This window comes from Candoia aspera, chromosome 8 (genome assembly GCF_035149785.1).
Source record: "Candoia aspera isolate rCanAsp1 chromosome 8, rCanAsp1.hap2, whole genome shotgun sequence".
NCBI classification, from domain to species: domain Eukaryota; kingdom Metazoa; phylum Chordata; class Lepidosauria; order Squamata; family Boidae; genus Candoia; species Candoia aspera.
In genome coordinates, this window is record NC_086160.1 from 78,020,335 (window position 1) to 78,038,572 (window position 18,238).

At 54.6% G+C, this 18,238-nt stretch overlaps 1 protein-coding gene across 1 annotated transcript in view; it reads right to left on the minus strand.

Annotated features, from left to right (window-relative positions):
- RAB11FIP5 (RAB11 family interacting protein 5) overlaps positions 1 to 16,114 on the minus strand; it is a 43,992-nt gene extending 27,878 nt beyond the window's left edge. Inside the window, exon 1 of the mRNA XM_063309912.1 lies at positions 15,644 to 16,114. Coding sequence (XP_063165982.1) covers positions 15,644 to 16,038 — 395 coding nt within the window. The 5' untranslated portion in view covers positions 16,039 to 16,114. The remainder of the gene's footprint in view (positions 1 to 15,643) is intronic.
- Between the last annotated feature and the right edge of the window lie 2,124 nt (positions 16,115 to 18,238).

Genomic DNA, 18,238 nt, shown 5'->3' on the forward strand with positions numbered 1-18,238 from the left:
TGAGGCTGGTCAAAAACAAGGCACCCTAGTCAGTGGCACCCAAAGCTACCAACCAGTCCAGGAGAATCAACGGGCACGCTCTCCTCCTCCATCTCCTGGGCCACCAGTCAGGGCAACAGAGCAACCCCAGCCCCAGAGACACAGGGATACAACTCTCTGTCCTTCCATCGCTTTGGCAACTCACATACTGAAACTGAAAGAAGGTGCTTTAATGCTTAGCTACAATTGCCCAAGTACTTCTTTAGGAGAAGCCTCAGCCACACTACCTTCAGTCCATCCATTATTATCCAATGACCAAGAGATTTATTTTAAGCTTGTCCTGAACAGCTGAAATAAACCAAAATTGCAAATCATCTTGCACGTGCTGCTGATGTCAATTGTCAACACTTGATTTTCACCACCAGGAGGAGGAATTTATGGTGAGCTCAGCATCATTCAGAACCAACACCGCTGCAAGCAATTTCATCCACAAGGTGGTCTGAAATCATTCCAACGCAGAAGACCCAAGACTTGAAATACAGAGCTTTGGAGTCAAGATGAAAGAGCCCCTAAATGACCACAGCAGCTTAGTAAACCAATGGTGAAAGGGGCAGACCAGACATGCCCTTTCCCACTGGCATCCTCATGAAGGGTGCTTTCAGACCAACTCCTCTTCTTCTGTTCTTCCTTGCGCAAGGCGCCATCCCAGCCTTCTCCAACAAACCGAGGAAAGGAGGTTGGCAGCCCAGGGAGGCTCACAGAACCATGGAAAGTAGAGTTGGAAAGGACCCCCGGGACCACCTAGTCCAAAATGAGGAGGGGCTGTGCAGATCTCGGCCCCATCCTTCAAACAAAGCAGGACACAACTGCAGCAGCCCTCAGCATCTTGGCACCTCCAGATACGTTGGGACTTCCAGGAATGTGGGAGTTGCAGTTGCAACACCACTGGAGGGCTGTTCTGACTCTGCTGGTCATGCCCAGGGAAGCTGAGCCCACCGCCTCTCAAGGGAGGCGTGCATGTGCGTGTGTGTGTTTATTTGTTTGTTTATTTATCAGGTCACTTTGTGTAGCTGCCCATCTCAACAAGTGACTGGGTGGTAAACAATGTTTAAAAGCAAAGGAGAACAGTAAAAGCCATTACAATTGTAACTACAACAACTGAAATTCGTAGCAGCTGAGAGAAATACAGGTCGGGGCCATCCTGATCTCTGGAGGGAGACTGCTCCACAAGCTGGGCGCTATGGCAGAAAAGGCACACCTCCAGCCAGCATTCCCTGGCCGATGGGACCCGGAGCACACCCATCCTGCTGGATCAGGTGGGACGGGTAGAAATAACTGGAGAGAGACAGCCCCGTAAGTAGCCCAGTCCCTTCACGGTGGGCCATGGTGACCACCAGCCTCTTGAACTGCGCCCGGGGGCACACTGGCAATGAGCAGCTGGTGGAACAGCAGAGTTGTGTGCACTGGAATACCAACACCGTTTACTATTGATGAAGCCCTGTTCTGCACCAGCTGAACCTCCCAGATGCTCTTCAAGGACAGCCCCAGGTAGGTTGACCTTGCAACCTGCTTCCATACCTTTATCTTTACAAATAGTTCCTTGCTTTTCTACCTCACCTTTTCTGAGACTCAAGGCAGTGTAGATGGGAAAGGGTTCCCTAATTTTATCCCAGGGACAATACTATGACAAGGCTGGGCTGAGAGACTGTGACCGGCCTGCAGACATCCCAGGGCTTCCCGACCATTCTCATCCTGCCCTCTAGCATCTCATCCCCTTGTTTGTTTTACAGCTGCTGCAGGTTCTTATGTCTAGTAGGTTTTTGTGTCTAGTTTCTCAACCTTGAGATCTTTAAGATTCAACTCCCAGAATTCTCCAACCAGCCATGGTTGAGAAATTCTGGTCTAGTAGGTCACCTCAGCCCTCCAAACTTACGTCATGGAATGGAAAAGGAATTGGTCAGTGCTGGGGTGGGGAGAAGCTCCCAGGGTCAGCTGCTTGGGGCGGGGGCACAGACAGGCAGGTTGACCCCCGTTTGGCATTTCTCTGCACTGTTTCCAAAGGGCCTTCTTGAAACTAGGCAGAAAAGCAGAAGAACCAGCCTGGCTTCCACCACAGAAGGACGAGGGCCTCTCAGCAAAGAAACTGCATGGAGGCCACAGGGCCGTTCTGTGAGAAAGAGCAGCCCCCTGCTGGGGTCGCAGCGGGACGGGGCACTTGGGAAGCCCTCGGTGCACCCAGACTGGCAAGTCAAGACTCAGCATAGTTCAATGGTGCCACTCTACAGTACCAGGCAGAAAAAAGCTGGAAAATCTAGGGGAGGCAATCTGTCTTCTAGAGGAGGAGGAAGCCAATCTCTGCCCCGAAAGTCCCTGGCCAGATCACCCCCTCCCCTGGAGGCCGCCCCCACGAGCCTAAACAAGAACCAAGTCTCCAGAGTAAACAGACTGCCTGAAAATAACCATGTGCTGCACAGGATAGGCTGGGGGCATTTCCTGCCAAGGCACTGAAATGAAACCAATCCCAGCAGCAAAACCGTGCCAACTTGGTGGAACTGCACACTCATCCCACAACCGCCGTTCCTTCCCCCTCTGCAGGGAGGAAACAGAGCTCCAAGGAGCACTCAGCCCACCCACCGGAGCCGAAGGTCCCACCTCTGCCTGGAGAAAGAAGGGGCGGATCGGTGCCCCGCCCTGGCCTCCCACCCACGGATTCCAAGGACGCTTTCCTCAGAATGCGCTTGGCAACACAGCCCAGCTTCCTCACCCCATCCTTGCCAAAACAGAAAAACAGCCCATGTCCAGGGGAAATGTTTATCTGGAGAAGCTTCAGGGAATATGGGGGAAGAACCTCAGAGCCCATGAGATCAGTGGAGGCGCACTTCTTCCAAAACACCCAAGTCCCCAGCAAAGGAGGAAACAGATGCACAGCAATCCATCCTCTGGTTTAGTCACAAATGCTCCAGGGCTGGCAGAGGCCTTTCTCTGAAGCCCAGATGGAGACGGTTGTGGCGCCCGTTCTCCTTCTGCGTTTCCCAGAACACCGGTCTGGCCACGCTGGGACATGGACACACACGCCGGGACATGGCCCTGCGGCAGAACGCTGGAGGGAGCGCTGCCGAGGTGGCAAAAGGGGAAGATCTGGGTCCGCAAACCCGGAAAGGAAGTTTCCAGAGTCACGGCCACCTCCAAGCTTCAGCCCTCACCCCCAGAGAATCCGCCTGCCATTTCTAACGCCTCCCTCCAGGGATGGCCTCCCAGCACTGCCACCGCCCAGCCGGGCACAGCCCCTCCAAAAGCCCCTCTCCAGCAGCCAAGGAAGATGCATGAGAAGAAAGGGAGAGCCGCTCCAGCCGCTCCAGCCGGGGCTGCCGAGGGTCCCCACCCGCGCAGACAAGCAAACCTCAAGCCCCCCCGGTGCACCTCTGTGCAGCAGAGGCAGCTTCCCAAACGCCTGCGCGCCACTCCCAAGGCACCGGTGTTCAAAACTGGTGAGTGAGGGAACTGCATAGTCAGACAAGCAAAGCAGGAATGGGCTACCCCGTTCCTTGTCCAGCCCCGGGGATGGGAGAGGCGCCTGTTCTCCTATGGGTGCCCGCCTTGGGATTGCCAGTGGCTCTGAGTCTGGGGGGCACCTGCTTTGTTTCCACCCAACGCCTCTTTCTGGAACGAGCTTCAGCCCTTGCATCCCAAACAGGCTGCCATGCCCTGGAGACTTCCACGAGACAGATATCCCACGTGGAAGGCTTCCCTCCCATCTCACGCTCCTTTGTCTTCCCACTGGAGGGATACCAGCAGCTGGGCGTACAACGTGTGCCCTGCAGGCAAAGCGAGCAAGCAAGAGCTGGCTCTTCTTCCTCTCTCATGTGTCAACACCTCGGCATCACAGACCTCGGACACAGGTCTTTTCTGGGATTCCAAAATGCCCACATGCGCACGTGCACCCCCCTCAGGTGACTCCCGCTGCCCCAGGGCTTGGTCTGAGCTTAACCTCTCCTTCGTCATTTTGCAGCGGCCACAGAACAAATCTCCCCCCAGCTTCGCAGTATAGACTGCCCCATCCCATCACGTCTCCCAGTGGCTTACAGCCTCCCAATTGAAATCAAAGCAAATATATAAACACAAGTTTCATTAAAACATCAGCAAACCCAAAGTCCGCAAATACAATAATCAGTACCATTCCTTGGCGTCTCAACTCCAGCAACACTTTGAAGGAGTAACAGCTCTACAAAGCAGCTGTCTTCACCGCTTTCCTGAACATCAGGCGAGAGTGCACCCAGCGACTCTCCAGGGGAAAGAGCCCTGAACAAGAAATATTGGTTCCAGGGCTCCCCCAGAATGCCATGGGAAGGGGGGGTCAGTACCCCTGTATGGGATGCATGGGTTGGGTAGGCAGAAGACACCCGAGTGCCAAGCCATGGAGGGCCTCCTGGGACCACACAAGTCCTGGCCTGCAAGGGGTGCCAGCAGCTATGAGCTCTTCCACCCCTCGTCTCCCTCCTGGGCAGCTGCCTGGCCACTGTGGGAACAGACAGCTGGGCAAGGAGCTCTCTGCCCTCACTCAGCTTCAGGAGTCTCCTCCCAGTCTAAGATCCCTCCCCAAGGGAAGCTTTCAAGCCCCGCTTAGGCACCACCAGTTATCCAAGCTCTGGCTTTCTCATCTCTGGCTGGTAAAGGAGTTGGGCGGCCCATAAATTTAATAAATTATTTATTAAATGTCTCTGGCAGACATTTCTCACCTCGGAGCTGCCTGCCAAACGGAAAAAAATGCACTTACGATTTGTGGTTTTGATGATTGGGGGGGGGGAAAGGATAATAGAAAAAAGGGAACTTTTTTATTTTTTTAACCATAGAGTAAGAGTTAATTTTGTAACTGTACTTATATTTGCTGCAAAACAAATCAGAAGCTTCTTCTGTTTCTTTCTATTCTCTCTTTCTGCACTTCTTCTTTCTTCCTTTGTTTCTTTTACTCATTATTAGTTTGTGTTCGTTATTATGTTCTTTGCAAAACTTTTAATAAAATTTATAAAAAGAAGGGAAGCTGCCTGCCAACACCAGATGGCCCCAGATGGTCCCAGTTCAGATGCCCTTCTCTGGGTCAGCCACAGGGGTGTCCGCAAGTGTGCCTTCTGCCTGCCCAATGAGAATTTCCCCCCAGCCTTCTCCGGCAGGGTGCTCTCTGATAGGGGGCTGTGATGACAATACCCATCAGGCTCAACCGGCATAACAAGCAGCAGGTTGTCCGCCAGAGCAGGCTGAAGATGGCTGCTTTCCTGCTTCCTCTCTCTTGCACTGGGTCCAGAACTACCAGCCCTACTGCCCCGTCCTCCACGGGCAGGGGCCATACATGCTTCCAGTGGGTGGAACTCCTGAAGAAACTCTCTTGGGTCCAAGGCAGGCTGATCCCACTGGACCAGAAGCTTTATTTCTATTGAGCCCGTGGCCAGGAGGCCCCTGCCCAGGCAGCAAGGGCCGGGTTTGCCTCCTCCTCCCTAAGAGATGCCTTTTGTCCCGAACATGGCCTTGCCCAAAGGGCTGGGGCTCTTAGTGCCACCCTGGAGGCTCCCCTGCCCCATTACTTCCCGCAGGGAGTACCCTCTCTAGCCCTTCCGCTCAGGCACCGGGTTCCTCCGGCCGCTCAAATCCTCGGCCACAACACAAGCAGCTGCTCCCCCAGGGCTTTGGCCTCAAACAGCCATTCCAAGCCTTGTCTGTGGGCCACCAAGTCCCTCCACCCAAGCTTTGGAGCTCAGCCCAAACACCTCAAATTGCGTGGGAAAACCACTCTGCGGAAGCAAAGCCGGTCAGGAGTGACCGACTGGCTGCTGTCTCAGCAGAAAGCTGGCAGGAGAGAGACAAAGGGCCAGAGGGCAGGAGGTCCATTTGGGGTGGCTGCCCCCACCCCAAATGCCCTTCAAGGCTCTGACTAACAATATCCAGGAATCTGTGACTGATGGTTCCAAAGTCTCCAGAGACAACAGTTGTAGTAGAAAATCCCAATTTCCTTACACAGAGCTTTTATGAAGGAACAATGGCCTGTCGTTGTTGTTAGTTGCTGTTGAGTCATTTACGACTCATGGCGACCCTCTGTATAACAGAACGAAATGCTGTTTGGTCTTGCGCCATATGCCTGGCTGTTCCACTGTTTGCATGCATTGTTGCGGCAATTGTATCTATCCATCACATTGAAGGTCCCCCTCTTTTCCGCTGCCCTCGACTTTACCCAGTGTGGTGTCCTTTCAAGCGATTGGTCTTTCCTGACGATGGGCCCAAAGTATGGGAGTCTCAGCCTAGTCGTCTTCGCCTCTAGGGAACATTCTGGTCGTATTTCTTCTAAAACTGATTTGTCTGTTCTTCTGGCAGTCCACGGTGTCTTCAATGATCTTCGCCAACACCCCAATTCGAATGCACCAATTCTTCTTCTGTCTTCCTTTTTTAATGTCCAGCTTTCACAGGCACGTGTGGCCGTCGAGAAGACCACGGCGTGAGTCAGACGCACCTTTGTTTTTAAACTGACGTCTTTACTTCTGAAAACTTCAGATAGGTCTTTGGTGGCAGATTTTCCCAGCGTGATACGTAGTTTGATTTCTTGATTACTAATTCCCTTGGCATTGATTGTTGATCCGAGTAGACTGAAATTGTTGATGACTTTAATTTCTTCTTCATTGTGACATTGTTTACTGGTCCATATGTGAGTATCTTCGTCTTCTTCACATTCAGGCATGGTCCGTATTGCTGACTACAATCTTCGATCTTCATCAGCAAGTACTTCAAGTCTTCTTCACTTCCAGCAAGCAAAGTTGTATCATCTGCATATCGCAGGTTGTTAATGAGTCTTCCACCAATTCTGATACCCCGCTCTCCTTCGTACATTCCTGCTTCTCAAATTATTTGTTCAGTGTACATATTGAATAAGTAGGGTGAAAGTATACAACCTTGCCACACACCTTTTCCAACTTTGAACCACTCAGTGTCACCGTTTTCTGTTCTAATGACTGCCTCTTAATCCGTGTACTGGTTCCGCATGAGTACAATTAAGTGCTCTGGAATTCCCATTGTTTGTAATATTAGCCATAACTTGTTGTGGTCCACGCAGTCAAACACCTTTGCGTAACCAATGAAACAGAGGTAAACATCTTTCCGGTATTCTTTACTTTCAGCCAAGATCCATCTGACATCAGTAATGGTATCTCTCGTACCACGTCCTCTTCTAAATCCAGCCTGGACTTCTGGTAGTTCTCTATCGATGTAAGGCTGCAATTATTGTTAAATTATTTTCAGGAAAATTTTGCTAGCATGTGAAATCAATGAAATTGTTCGGTAATTTCCACATTCTGTTTGATCTCCTTTCTTTGGAATGGGTATGAATACAGATCTCTTCCAGTCAGTTGGCCAGGTCTTTGTCTTCCAAACTTCTTGACATAGAAGAGTAAGGGCTTCCACTGCTGCATCTGATTGTTGAAATATCTCCATTGGTAATCCATCAATTCCTGGAGCCTTGTTTTTTGCCAGTGCCTTCACTGCAGCTTGAACTTCTTCCTTCGGTACCGGTGGTTCTTGATCATATTCTACCTCCTTAAATAGCTGAACATCGACTAACTCTTTTTTATACAGTGATTCTGTATATTCCTTCCATCTTCTCTTAATACTACCCGCGTCATTTAATGTACTGCCCATAGAATCTTTAAGGATAGCAACTCGGGACTTGACTTTCCTCTTCAGTTCTTTCAGCTTGAGAAATGCTGATCGTGTTCTTCCTCTTTGATTTTCTAGCTCTAGGTCTTTGCATATTTCATCATAATACTTTTCCTTATCTTTTCGAGCTGCCCTTTGAAATCTTCTATTTAGCTCTCTCACTTCATTCTTTCTTCCATTAGCTTTAGCTACTCAGCATTTAAGAGCAAGTTCCAGAGTCTCATCTGACACCCATTTGGATCTTTTCCTTCTTTCCTGCCTTTTTAATGATCTTTCACTTTCTTTGCATACTATGTTCTTAATGTCTTCCCACAACTCCTCTGGTTTTCTGTCATCAGTGTTTAGTGCATCGAATCTACTTTTGAGGTGGTCTCTAAATTCGGGTGGGATGTTCTCTTGATCATACTTTGGCACTCCTGGACTTGCTTTCATTTTCTTCAGCTTCAGCTTGAACTTGCACATCACCCATTGATGATCCGTCCCGCAGTCGGCTCCTGGCTTTGTCTTAACTGATAGTATTGAGCTTCTCCATCTTCTCCTTCCACAAACATAATCAATGTGATTTCTGTGTAATCCATCTGGCGAGGTCCACGTATATAGTCATCGACTGTGTTGTTGGAAAAAAGTATTGCAAATAAATAGACCAGTGGTCTTACAGAATTGTGTCATGTGATCTCCAGCATCGGTTCTGTCACCTAGGCCATATTTTCCAACTGCCGATCCTTCTTCTTCATTTCCAACTTTTGCGTTCCAGTTGCCAATAATTAACAAAGCATCTTGATTGCATGTTTGATCAATTTCAGATTGCAGCATTTGGTAAAAGTTTTCAATTTCTTCATCTACAGCATTGGTGGTTGGTGCATAAATTTGAACAGTAGTAGTATTAACTGGTTTTCCTTGTAGGCATACAGGTATTAGTCTACTACTGGCGGCGTTGTACTTTAGACTTGATCTTGAGATATTCTTCTTAATGATGAATGCTATGCCATTCCTCTTAGATTTTTCATTCCCAGCATAGTATACCATATGATTGTCAGATTCAAAGTGGCCGATGCCAGTCCACATCAGCTCGCTAATACCTAAGATGTTGATCTTTAGGCGTTCCATTTTACTCTTGACAACTTTCAATTTTCCTTGATTCATACTTCATACATTCCATGTCCCAATTATTAACGGATGTTGCAGCTGTTACTTCTCATTTTGAGTCATGCTGCACCAGCACATGCGAGGTCCCAGAGGCTTTACTCCGTCCGCGTCACAAAACTCGGCGCTACTTCGAGAAGGCGGCTCTCCCCCAGCAGCATATTGAGTGCCGACCTGAGGGGCTCAACTTTCAGCACTATATCGCAAAACATTCTGCTGTAATCCGTAAGGCTTTCACTGGCGTGTTTCCGGGAGTGGATTGCCAGGTCTTTCTCCCTAGTCTCTGCTCCCCACACACTACAGACGTCTTTCAGAGAGGTGTGCAAGAGACAACCTATCAGGCCTCAGCCTGCCCGCCTTCCTTTCTTTCTCCAGAGACAGTCCAGCCTGGGCAAAGTTGCGTAAAATTTGCAAGGCGCTGCAACCTATAAACACCACCACCTGCCAAGTGAGTTTGCATTATTCCATGCTTCCTAGATCTTTTGAAAATGCATCTTGGCTGAAGATGTACCCAGAGCACAACTGCAACAAAAGCAGGCCTGTGCTGACTTGGATTCAATGCGCCCCAGAAGCCGGCTAGGGAGGAGACCGCCCTGGACCCCCAGGCCTCTCTGCCTGCCCCCACAACCCTCCCCTCCCCACCCCACCCCTTCAGATGGTGTTTTTCCCAAGCAGTTGCTCAGGGCAGAGCTCCCCATCACATTCAGTCAAAAGCAGGGTTGGAAGAGGCAGAAGCGTTTCCAGCCCACTTGAACAGGCAAGGGGATGCTTACAGAGACTCGCAGAAGGCCAAGCCCACAGGAAACGAGTGCGCGCCCCCCAATCTAGCTCTGGAGGGACTCCTTGGAAGGAGGTGGCTGGGACAAAGACAAAAAACGGGAGGAGGAAAAGAACTGCACCAAGATTAGGGCACAAAGTTTGGGACAGGACAGCAATTTATCGTGAAATCAGAACAGAATACAGCTATGTGAATGTTTGCACTCAGTTTCTCAAAAGTGAACTATGCCTATAAGCAAACTGTGCTTATCCATACAGGGATTTTTCCTAATTGAAGGATAGATCACTTTTAAAGTCAAAAGGGCATTTGCACAACGGGCATTTCACCAGGCCCCAATCACAGTGAGGGCAGCGCAAGAGCACACCAGCATTCCCGACCCCCCTCTTGCACTCACCGAAGGTACAGGTCAGAAAAGGCAAAGCACAACTGCACGCATGGTAGGCCTCCCCTTACGCCTGTGGATTGGGGGTTCTCATCCTCTCCCCAGCCCAGGCCCTAGGCTGTCCTTCCCCAACCTGCACCCTCAGGAGCTGCAGTCCAACAAACTCTGAGAGCGGAAGGCTTGGGAAGGCTGCAGAACGTCAGGATGACCCAGGACCCCCTTCCCTCCATGTGCCCACCCAGGCCGTGGTGCATTCCGGGTTGCGAAAGGAGATTGATAGGCACGGATTCTATTGAGATGGAGACAAATCCATTTTAATTCTCCTGCTTAGCTTGCAGAAGAGAAGGCTGAGAGGGGGCCTGACAGCTGTCTCCAAATACCTGAAGGGCCGTGACATTGTGGAGGGTTCGGACTTCTTCTCACTTGCCCCCGGGGGGAAGACTCGAACTCATGGGATGAAACTTCAAGGACTAGATACAGATGTGACATGAGGGGGAACTTCTGGAACCGATTACCATATGGCGTGGCTTCTTCCCCTTCACCGGAGGTTTTGCAACAGAGGCTGGAGAGCCTTCTAGCGGGGATGGTGTAGGGAATCCTGCAGGGTGCAGGGGGTTGGCCTTGATGACAGGTCCCTTCCAACTCTGATTCCTAAGAATAATAGGCGTGGTTCAGGAAATACATGAATTTCAAGATGCTGAACTTGTTTGTCTTTTTGCTCATGAAGTAAATCAATCAATCACCTGGGCAGTCTATTCCCACCATTCCTTTTGAGCTCCTTGAACAACAATGGTTCTCAGCTTTAACTCCAAAATATCTTTGGCAGCAGCTGCATTAAACTGTAATTTCTTCTGCTGGGTGTGAAGGAGTGTGGAGATAACCCTGATGAAGGAAGGGAAGAGCCATTACCAGAGGAAAAAGGGCAGCTCCGTCCAGGGAAGGTGTGGAAGAGAAACCCCAAATCAAAGAGGGCGGAGAGGAACCCTGGCAGGCTTTCAAGAGGCTGTGATTGCTCCCCACAACAATAAAACAGCATTCCTAGAGTCTTGGCGGAGCCTGTTTCCTGACCTGGCCCACCTCGAAGGGCTGACATGGCTTGTCCTTCACTAATATTCTTCAGATCTCCACAGCAGCTCAGAATTGGGTCTTCCAAGAGAGCCTGGAATCAGACAGGTTGCAATGCCACCAGTGAAGCACTCCACAAAAGCGGGCGAGGGCAGCGGGCACTGCCAAACCGTCTGAAGTCAAGGGGGCTGGCCCCAGGGTCTTTTGGGAGAGGAGGAATGCCTAAGACCTCCGGTTTTTCATCCTTCAGGCTCAGCTTTGCCACTAAAGCCCAACAGATACAGTGCTTCAATGTTTAGACTTGCAAGCCCACTAGCCAAGGACCGTATTCCAGATCTGGCAGGGCGTGCGTGCTCCAGAGGTCCTCTCGGTGAAGCAGAGTTACCTGGTGGGACACAGGATGTGGGCTGTCCTCTCTGTCACGGCGCCTGCCTTAGGGAACCACCTCCCCTGGGATTTGGACGGTCCCGATTCTATCGGCCTTCTGGAGGGCCATGAGGGCCTGGCACAGGAGCCGGGACGTTAAGGAGCCTGGGTAAGTGAGCTTGTTAGATTTTATTGTGGCCTGCAGCTGGTTCTTTTTAGTTATTATTGGGTGCTGCATTTTTATTTTTGCTGCCCAGATCACCACTGGCTAGATGACGGCCATACACATTTGCTAAGTAAGTAAGTAAGTAAGTAAGTAAGTAAGTAAGTAAATAAATAAATAAATAAATAAATAAATGCTTTCCTATTCTGGTTCCCTCCAAGAGTTTTAGATGAATTCCTAGAATTCCCAGGCAGTATGGCAAACGTGAGTAACAGACAGGAATTCTGGCTAATTCTGGCCACTCTCAGAACTTCAGCTTAGTTCTATTTTCCCAGGCCGCTCCAGAAAAACTGATTTGGGATTTCCAACATTCCCAGCCAGCATGACTAACAGGAGGGAAGGCCGGTGTCGGCTGACTGCAGAGGCTCTCCAGGGCTGTGGACAGCAACCATTCCCATGCCTGTGATGGCCAGGGAGTGTTGATTAGTGCCAGATTTCAACACTCCCAGGAAATCCTCCATGCACAGCTAACGCAACGCTCCCCAACGGCACTTTGCCCCAAGATCAGCTTGCAGCCACTTGTGCTGGGCAGCGGGTAGGCCCAGAGGAAGGGGAAGTTGCAGCATCTCGCTCTGGGGCAAGGCCAGCTTGAGAAACTACCCTTTACCACCCTGAGGAAGGGAGCACAGCTGTAGCACAGCCTTCTCTCAGGCCCAGGAAAAGAGCAGGTGGCTTCAGCCAAGAGAACTGAGAGGGACATGTTCTGAATGGGTCGCCAGCCTGATTCCAAACACCCTGAAGTGCTGTTTCCAGCCAAGGCTCTTCAGGGCCCCAAGTGCAGGCAAGGGAGGCCCACCATCGAGAACCATGTTCGTTTTCACCCAGACCAGGCTGGCCAACAGCCCCAGAGCTTCTCTGCTTCTACTTTGTGGCTCCATTTGCTTAAGCCCACAGTTAGTTCCACTTTCTGCAGGACAATCCTTTTCTTGTCCGGGCCCACCTCCTGTGAGCCCTCTTCCTGGACCTGAGCCCCCTCACCATCGCGGCCCCCTTGCGTTCCAGCAGTTGAGGCCTTTGAACTGCAATGCCCAGAGGCCTACCAGATGAGATCTGACCAAAGCAGTGGTAAGGAGCCCCGAGTTTTCTTGTGATCTGCCCAACTCTCTCTCTCTATCTATCTAATTTGTCCCTGCCCATCTCCTCCCATCGGGGGACTCTTTCTTTGGACACTTCATAAGAAGCTGCAGAAATGGCCTCTTCCATCTCAACACTGCTATTTGGAAGTCAGTCCTAGCGCTAACCTAAATTTACCTCCTTGAAATTTGAAATTATTTCCTTATTATACAGGAGAAACAACCCTGTTCTTCTTCCATGTCAGCTTCGTTGCTTCTTAATTTCCAGTGGACTCATGTTGCAATATCAGAAACGGTGGGAGGGACCCAGGAGAGCACACACTCAGGTCCATCCACCGACAGTAGGAGATACCACTTCCTGCAGATCCCGGAGGCGCAGACCATGCTAGGCATGGCCAGAGTCTGACTGTGCTAGGGAAGGCCCAGCTGGGCCAGAGGTGGCTGGAGATCAAACAGCCAGCCTTATCTCAAGCGAACAGCCCAGAGTTCACACAATTGTGTGACATCTGCAACAATCGCTTGTGATCAGGCAGGCCTCCTCCTGCGCAAAAACAGGAAGCAGAAGGGATTTCTGGGCCACGGGGAGACAAAGGAGAGGGGGTGCAGGGAGCTCTCTATGGGGCAAGCCTGTGTGTCACCCCAACTGAGGCTCTGGGCATCTTCCATTCCAGCAGCACCAGGTGTAGGAAGAAGGCCTGGCAGTGCCAGGGCCAGCAGCAGCCCAGCCCTTCCACCTCAGCTTAGCCTTCCTGGCACGCCTCCTCAACGCGCCTTTGGAAAAAATTACCTCCTGGGCAAAGTTGTGCTCCCTGTCCACTCGAGGTGGAATATTCAAGGCAACAAGTGGCCAGACAATTTAAGCATACAGAAACACCGCAGAACAAAAACACAACCTCGGCCAAAGTCAGCTCATGACACATCCTGGATGCAGCCGGTGGGTTCTGTGGTTACAACAACAGACGCATTCAGCAGGCAAAGCCAGCGAGACGCAGCACTGCCGAGCGTGGGTAGACAGACGGGTGAGGCATCAAAGTGAGCTCCTGATGCCCTCAAACAGGGCCTGGTCAGCCCCCCAAGCCGTCCCTGAAATCCAGCCGCAGGAGGAGGCGGCGCCCCACAAGACTGGCTCCCCCACGCCGACATCCCAAACTGCAGAACATTCTCCAGGAGGCCCCAACTATACACCTGCACCAAGTAGCTGAAATGGGGCTAAAGTGGCAGAACCAATCGGCCCAGCTGGGTGGGTTTCAGCGCCAGCCGCTTGGAGTAGCCTTCCCACAAGCAGTCTTCAACTTCAACTTTGGCAATGCTGTCTGGCAACCGTGGGAGTCAAAGACCAGCACGTCTGGAGGGCACCAGGAAGGGAAAGGCGAGAAGTGACCTGTGCAGATGCCTAAACAGTCAAGCGTTTACCTTGGCCCGTGGCAAAAGCGCAAAGGCAGGGAAGGAAGAAGGGAAGGGAAGGGAAGGGAAGGGGAAGGGAAGAGAACCTCTGTAGCTCAGGATTGCGCTGTGGAGTCCCCCGCGCTCTCCGAGCCTGGTTGCTTGCCTGCAGACATTTTGTTACCTGACTCGGTCACATCCTCAGTGCGAGGGGAAGAGAACTGGTGTCCCACCCAACTACCCACTGCTTGCCAGCAGAAGTCTGCCGGGGAGCACATCTCGGGCACCAGGAGTGCCCAGGCCAAAGGCCGTGCCAAGAAAATCCTCTACAATGTGGGCATCTGCTCAGAGCTCAGCAGGTCGAGGGAAGGTGGGAGGGAAACACCAGGATTTGCCAGAGCCCGCAGAATCACCTATGCCACAGGCAACAAGGGAAGACCCTGCCCTGAGGGACAGGCTTTTTGGACTGGAACCAGCTTCACCAAATGGACCCAAGTGGACCGGATGGAAAGGAATCGGTCCACACCCGTCTCTGCCAAGACCCCGCCAGAACTTGCCAGCAACCTGCAGTTAAGAGGGACACAGGAGGCCAAGCCATCCAGCCAGCCAAGACCCCAGGCTGCTCTGCTCCAAGAAGCCACGTTCCCCTTCAGGAACACCCCACCTGACTCCTGGGGCCCCTGCAGGCCCTTCGGAGCATTCCCTCAGGGTGGACGGGTGCCACCTGCCCTGCCCGGATGGGGCACCTGCCACTCCTAAGAGTCCTAGGCCGCGAGATCCACCATCCCCAGCGGATGTCGGAGGCTGCCCTGTCTTGCCCCTTTAGGGGTTCTGCCCCCACCGGCGAGGCGAGGCAGGCCCAGAGGCCTCCTCCCCAGTTCCAGAGGGGCCCCAGGGCAAGGGCGGGCCCGGCGCCACCCTTCCCTGCCTCTACGCCCGCCGGCCGGGGCCCCGAGGAGACGTGGCGGGCTTCTTCGGCGACCAAGAGGCTCCCCTCCGCCAGAGGCGGGCTGCTCCTGGGCCCTCCGGGGGCGAACGAGAGAACGCGGCTTCCGCTTAGAAAGTACCGCCCGCCACGACGCATCCGCGGCCAGCGAGCGAGCCGGGCCGGCAGCCCCCCAGCCGAAGGCTTCATTCCGTCCGGAGGCCTCCCTGGGCCGGCAGACCCCGCGGCCCGCCAGAGGCCAGAGATCCCGGAGCGCCAGCTGTGCCCCCCGCGGTCAAGGAGAGGCCTTCCCTCGCCGCCCCCCATGCACAGAATGCGCCTGGCCCCGAAAAGCCCCGCTGGCTGGGGGGAGGAGGAGGAGGGGAGAGCCCCCCTTCCCGCAAGCAGCAGCCAGGAAAGCACAGCCGCGGGGCTCCCCCGGCCCCCGCCCGCGCGGGCCAGCTGCGACCCCGCCGGAGGGACGGCAAAGCCCCTTCCCCGCCCCAGGGCCCCTTCTGCGGCCCGGAGCGACTCGGCGTTTCGGGGCCGCAGCGCCGGAGGGGAGCCGCGCGCCGCCCCCCCCCCGCCCCCCGCGCTCTGCACGCGCCCAGGAACCCGGCGCGCCGCCACTCACCGGTCCGGGTGGGAGCGCCCGCCCTGCAGCAGCGCGGCCAGCGGGACGGCGGCGCGGCCCAGGAAGCGGTCCGGGCCCACCAGCGCGCGCTGCCAGACCACCAGCTGCAGCAGCAGCGGGTCCGGGTCCGGGTGCGGGTCCGGGCGCGGGGCGGGCGGCGGCGGGGGCAGCTCCAGCGCGCACCGCTCTTCCCAGCGCGGGCAGCCGCCCTTCTGCGTGGCCACCGAGGTGCGGTGCTTCTGCCGGCCCAGCTGCAGCGCCACGAAGGCGTCGCCCGGGCCCCCCTTGGCCCGCAGCCCCCGCGCCTGCACCACCGCCACCTGCACGTGGCTGGGCAGCCAGGGCGGCAGGGGCTCCTCGCCCGGCCGCAGCGCCGACCCCCGCAGCAGGCTCATCCCGCGGGTGGAGGCGCCGCCCGGGCTCCTGCGGCAAAGTTTCTCCGGGCTCCGCGGGCGGCGGCGGCGCTGCTGCTGCTGCGGCCGCTGCAGTTGGATGGCGCCGCCCCCGCCCGGCCCAGCGACCCCCGCCTCCAGAGGGCCCCGCCCCTGCGGACAGGCTCCTCCCCGCGCGCCCGGCCGAAGGGGTGTCCCGTGCAGACCGTCGCCGCGTCGGGTCTCTCCGGGCCTGAGGGTGCCTCGCGCGCCCCCAGACCTTTCGGGGCCGCTTCAGGTTCTGGGGGGCCTTGGACCCGCGCCTTTTGTCTCGGCGCGCCGCCCGCGTTTTGCGCCGCTTCCCCCAAAAAGCCCGCGAAGAGCCGCGTTGCGAGTCTTTGGGCAGCGTCGCGGGCCCCCCCCGGCCGCGCCCCGCCGGGCCTCCCGGCCCCCTCTGTGCCCCGATTTTGCATCGCCTGGAGGCGCCTTCTCGCTCCAGGAGGGAGCCACCATCGGGGGCAGCTCTCCTCCCCCTGCCCCCTCCAAAGGCCCCGGGACCACCGCTCCCATGATTCCCAGCCAGCCTCTGGCCACGTCAGCTAGGAGGGGGGAGCTGCGGCCGCGCCCATCGGCGGGCCGTGTTGGGAAAGGGGGGCTGCCCGTGGCTCCCCCTGAAGTATAGAGCATTCACTGAACCCCAAGCTGCCCTGCGGGTTGAGCCCCTGATTTCAAGCCCCTGGGGATGCCAGCTCAGCGCGGAGGAAGGGGGGGCTCGGTGCGATGCAGAGCTCCCCCCCCTCTTCTCCCAGGCTACCCCCGCCTGCCCGGGCCCTCGGGGGAGCTTGCAGTCTGGGAACTGGGTGATGTTCTCTAAGTACAAGGTCCAGCGTGGAAAAGCAACGGGGGGTGGGGGTCGGGTCTGGAGCATGAGCATGCGCACAGAGGGAAGGAGACGGCTCCCTCTCTTGGGTCAGCTCTAGTTATGGCCCGGGGCTACGGACCCTGGACGGGAGGAGTGCCTTTCCATGCAGGCAAACTTACGTTGCTTTATTTTATTATTTTATTTTATTTTTATTTTTATAGACCACTTGACTCCCAAATGACTGGGTAGCTGACAACTAAAACCCAGCTAACTCAAAGAAAAATACTACTAACTGGAAAAGCAAAGTACAAAGAGCCAAAACAAAGCACAGCAAAGAGGGGGCTCCGCCGTCCCGCGTCCCCGAGGCCGGGAAGGACAACCAGGTCTTCAGCGATCTCCTAAATGAAGTGAGGGTGGGAGCCACATGAATCTCCGGAGGGGGCGTGGGATCCCAGAGGGCTGGTGCTGTAGCAGAGGAGGGGCGCTGCTGTCTCCCACTGGACGGCGTTCTTTAATCGAGGGGACCTGGAGCGCAACACCCTGCTGGACCAAACCGAGGGGCAGAGAAAACAGGAGATTGGCGGCCCCTCAAAGAGCCAGAAGCCAGCTGATACCCAGCGCAGCCCGCAAAGCAGTAAGGCCCCCACACATGTCCCCCCACACATGGTGCCCCCATCACTGTCCCCCCATTCTAGCCAGCTGCGGCTTCCGAATGGTCTTCAAGGGAGCCCTGCGTAGAGCACATTACAGTAATCAAACCTTGGGGGACTCTCTGGAGGGCCTCCCGATCCAGGAAAGGACACAACTGGCACAGAAGATGTGCCCCTGCAAAGGCCCGCTTGGCCACTGCTGCCACCTGCTCTTCAAGCAGGAGTTGTGCTCCAGGGGGACCCCCAGGCCATGTGCCACTCTTGAATGGGGAAGTGCAACCTAGCCAAACTCCGTGGGTCCAAGAGGCCCTCGTCTCCGCCGCCCCTCCGTCTGGGTGGGATTGAATCAGCGTTGGTTCCTCCCCATCACTCAGCCAGCCAGAGGTGGAGGTGCGCAACTGGTCATCTGCCACATATTGCTACCAAACTCCAAACCAGGGGGTGACCTCGCCCAGCACTTTCTGTAGATGTTAAGCAGAAGGGGAAAGAGTGTTGAACCCCGCGGCGCCCCACAAGTGAGGGGCCAGGGTGCAATCTCTCCCCTGTCCCAGCCAGCTCAGATCCCATCCATCCCTCGGTAAAGCCGGGGATTTGAGAGTGTCACTTCTAGCTTCTTTGCACTCAGCTGGGTTTGCCGGTGGGAAGTCCAGCGCCCTGAGCTGGAGGAGGCCCTTCTCCCCACCCCTTTCCGTTTTTGCCAGTTTGGTGCTTC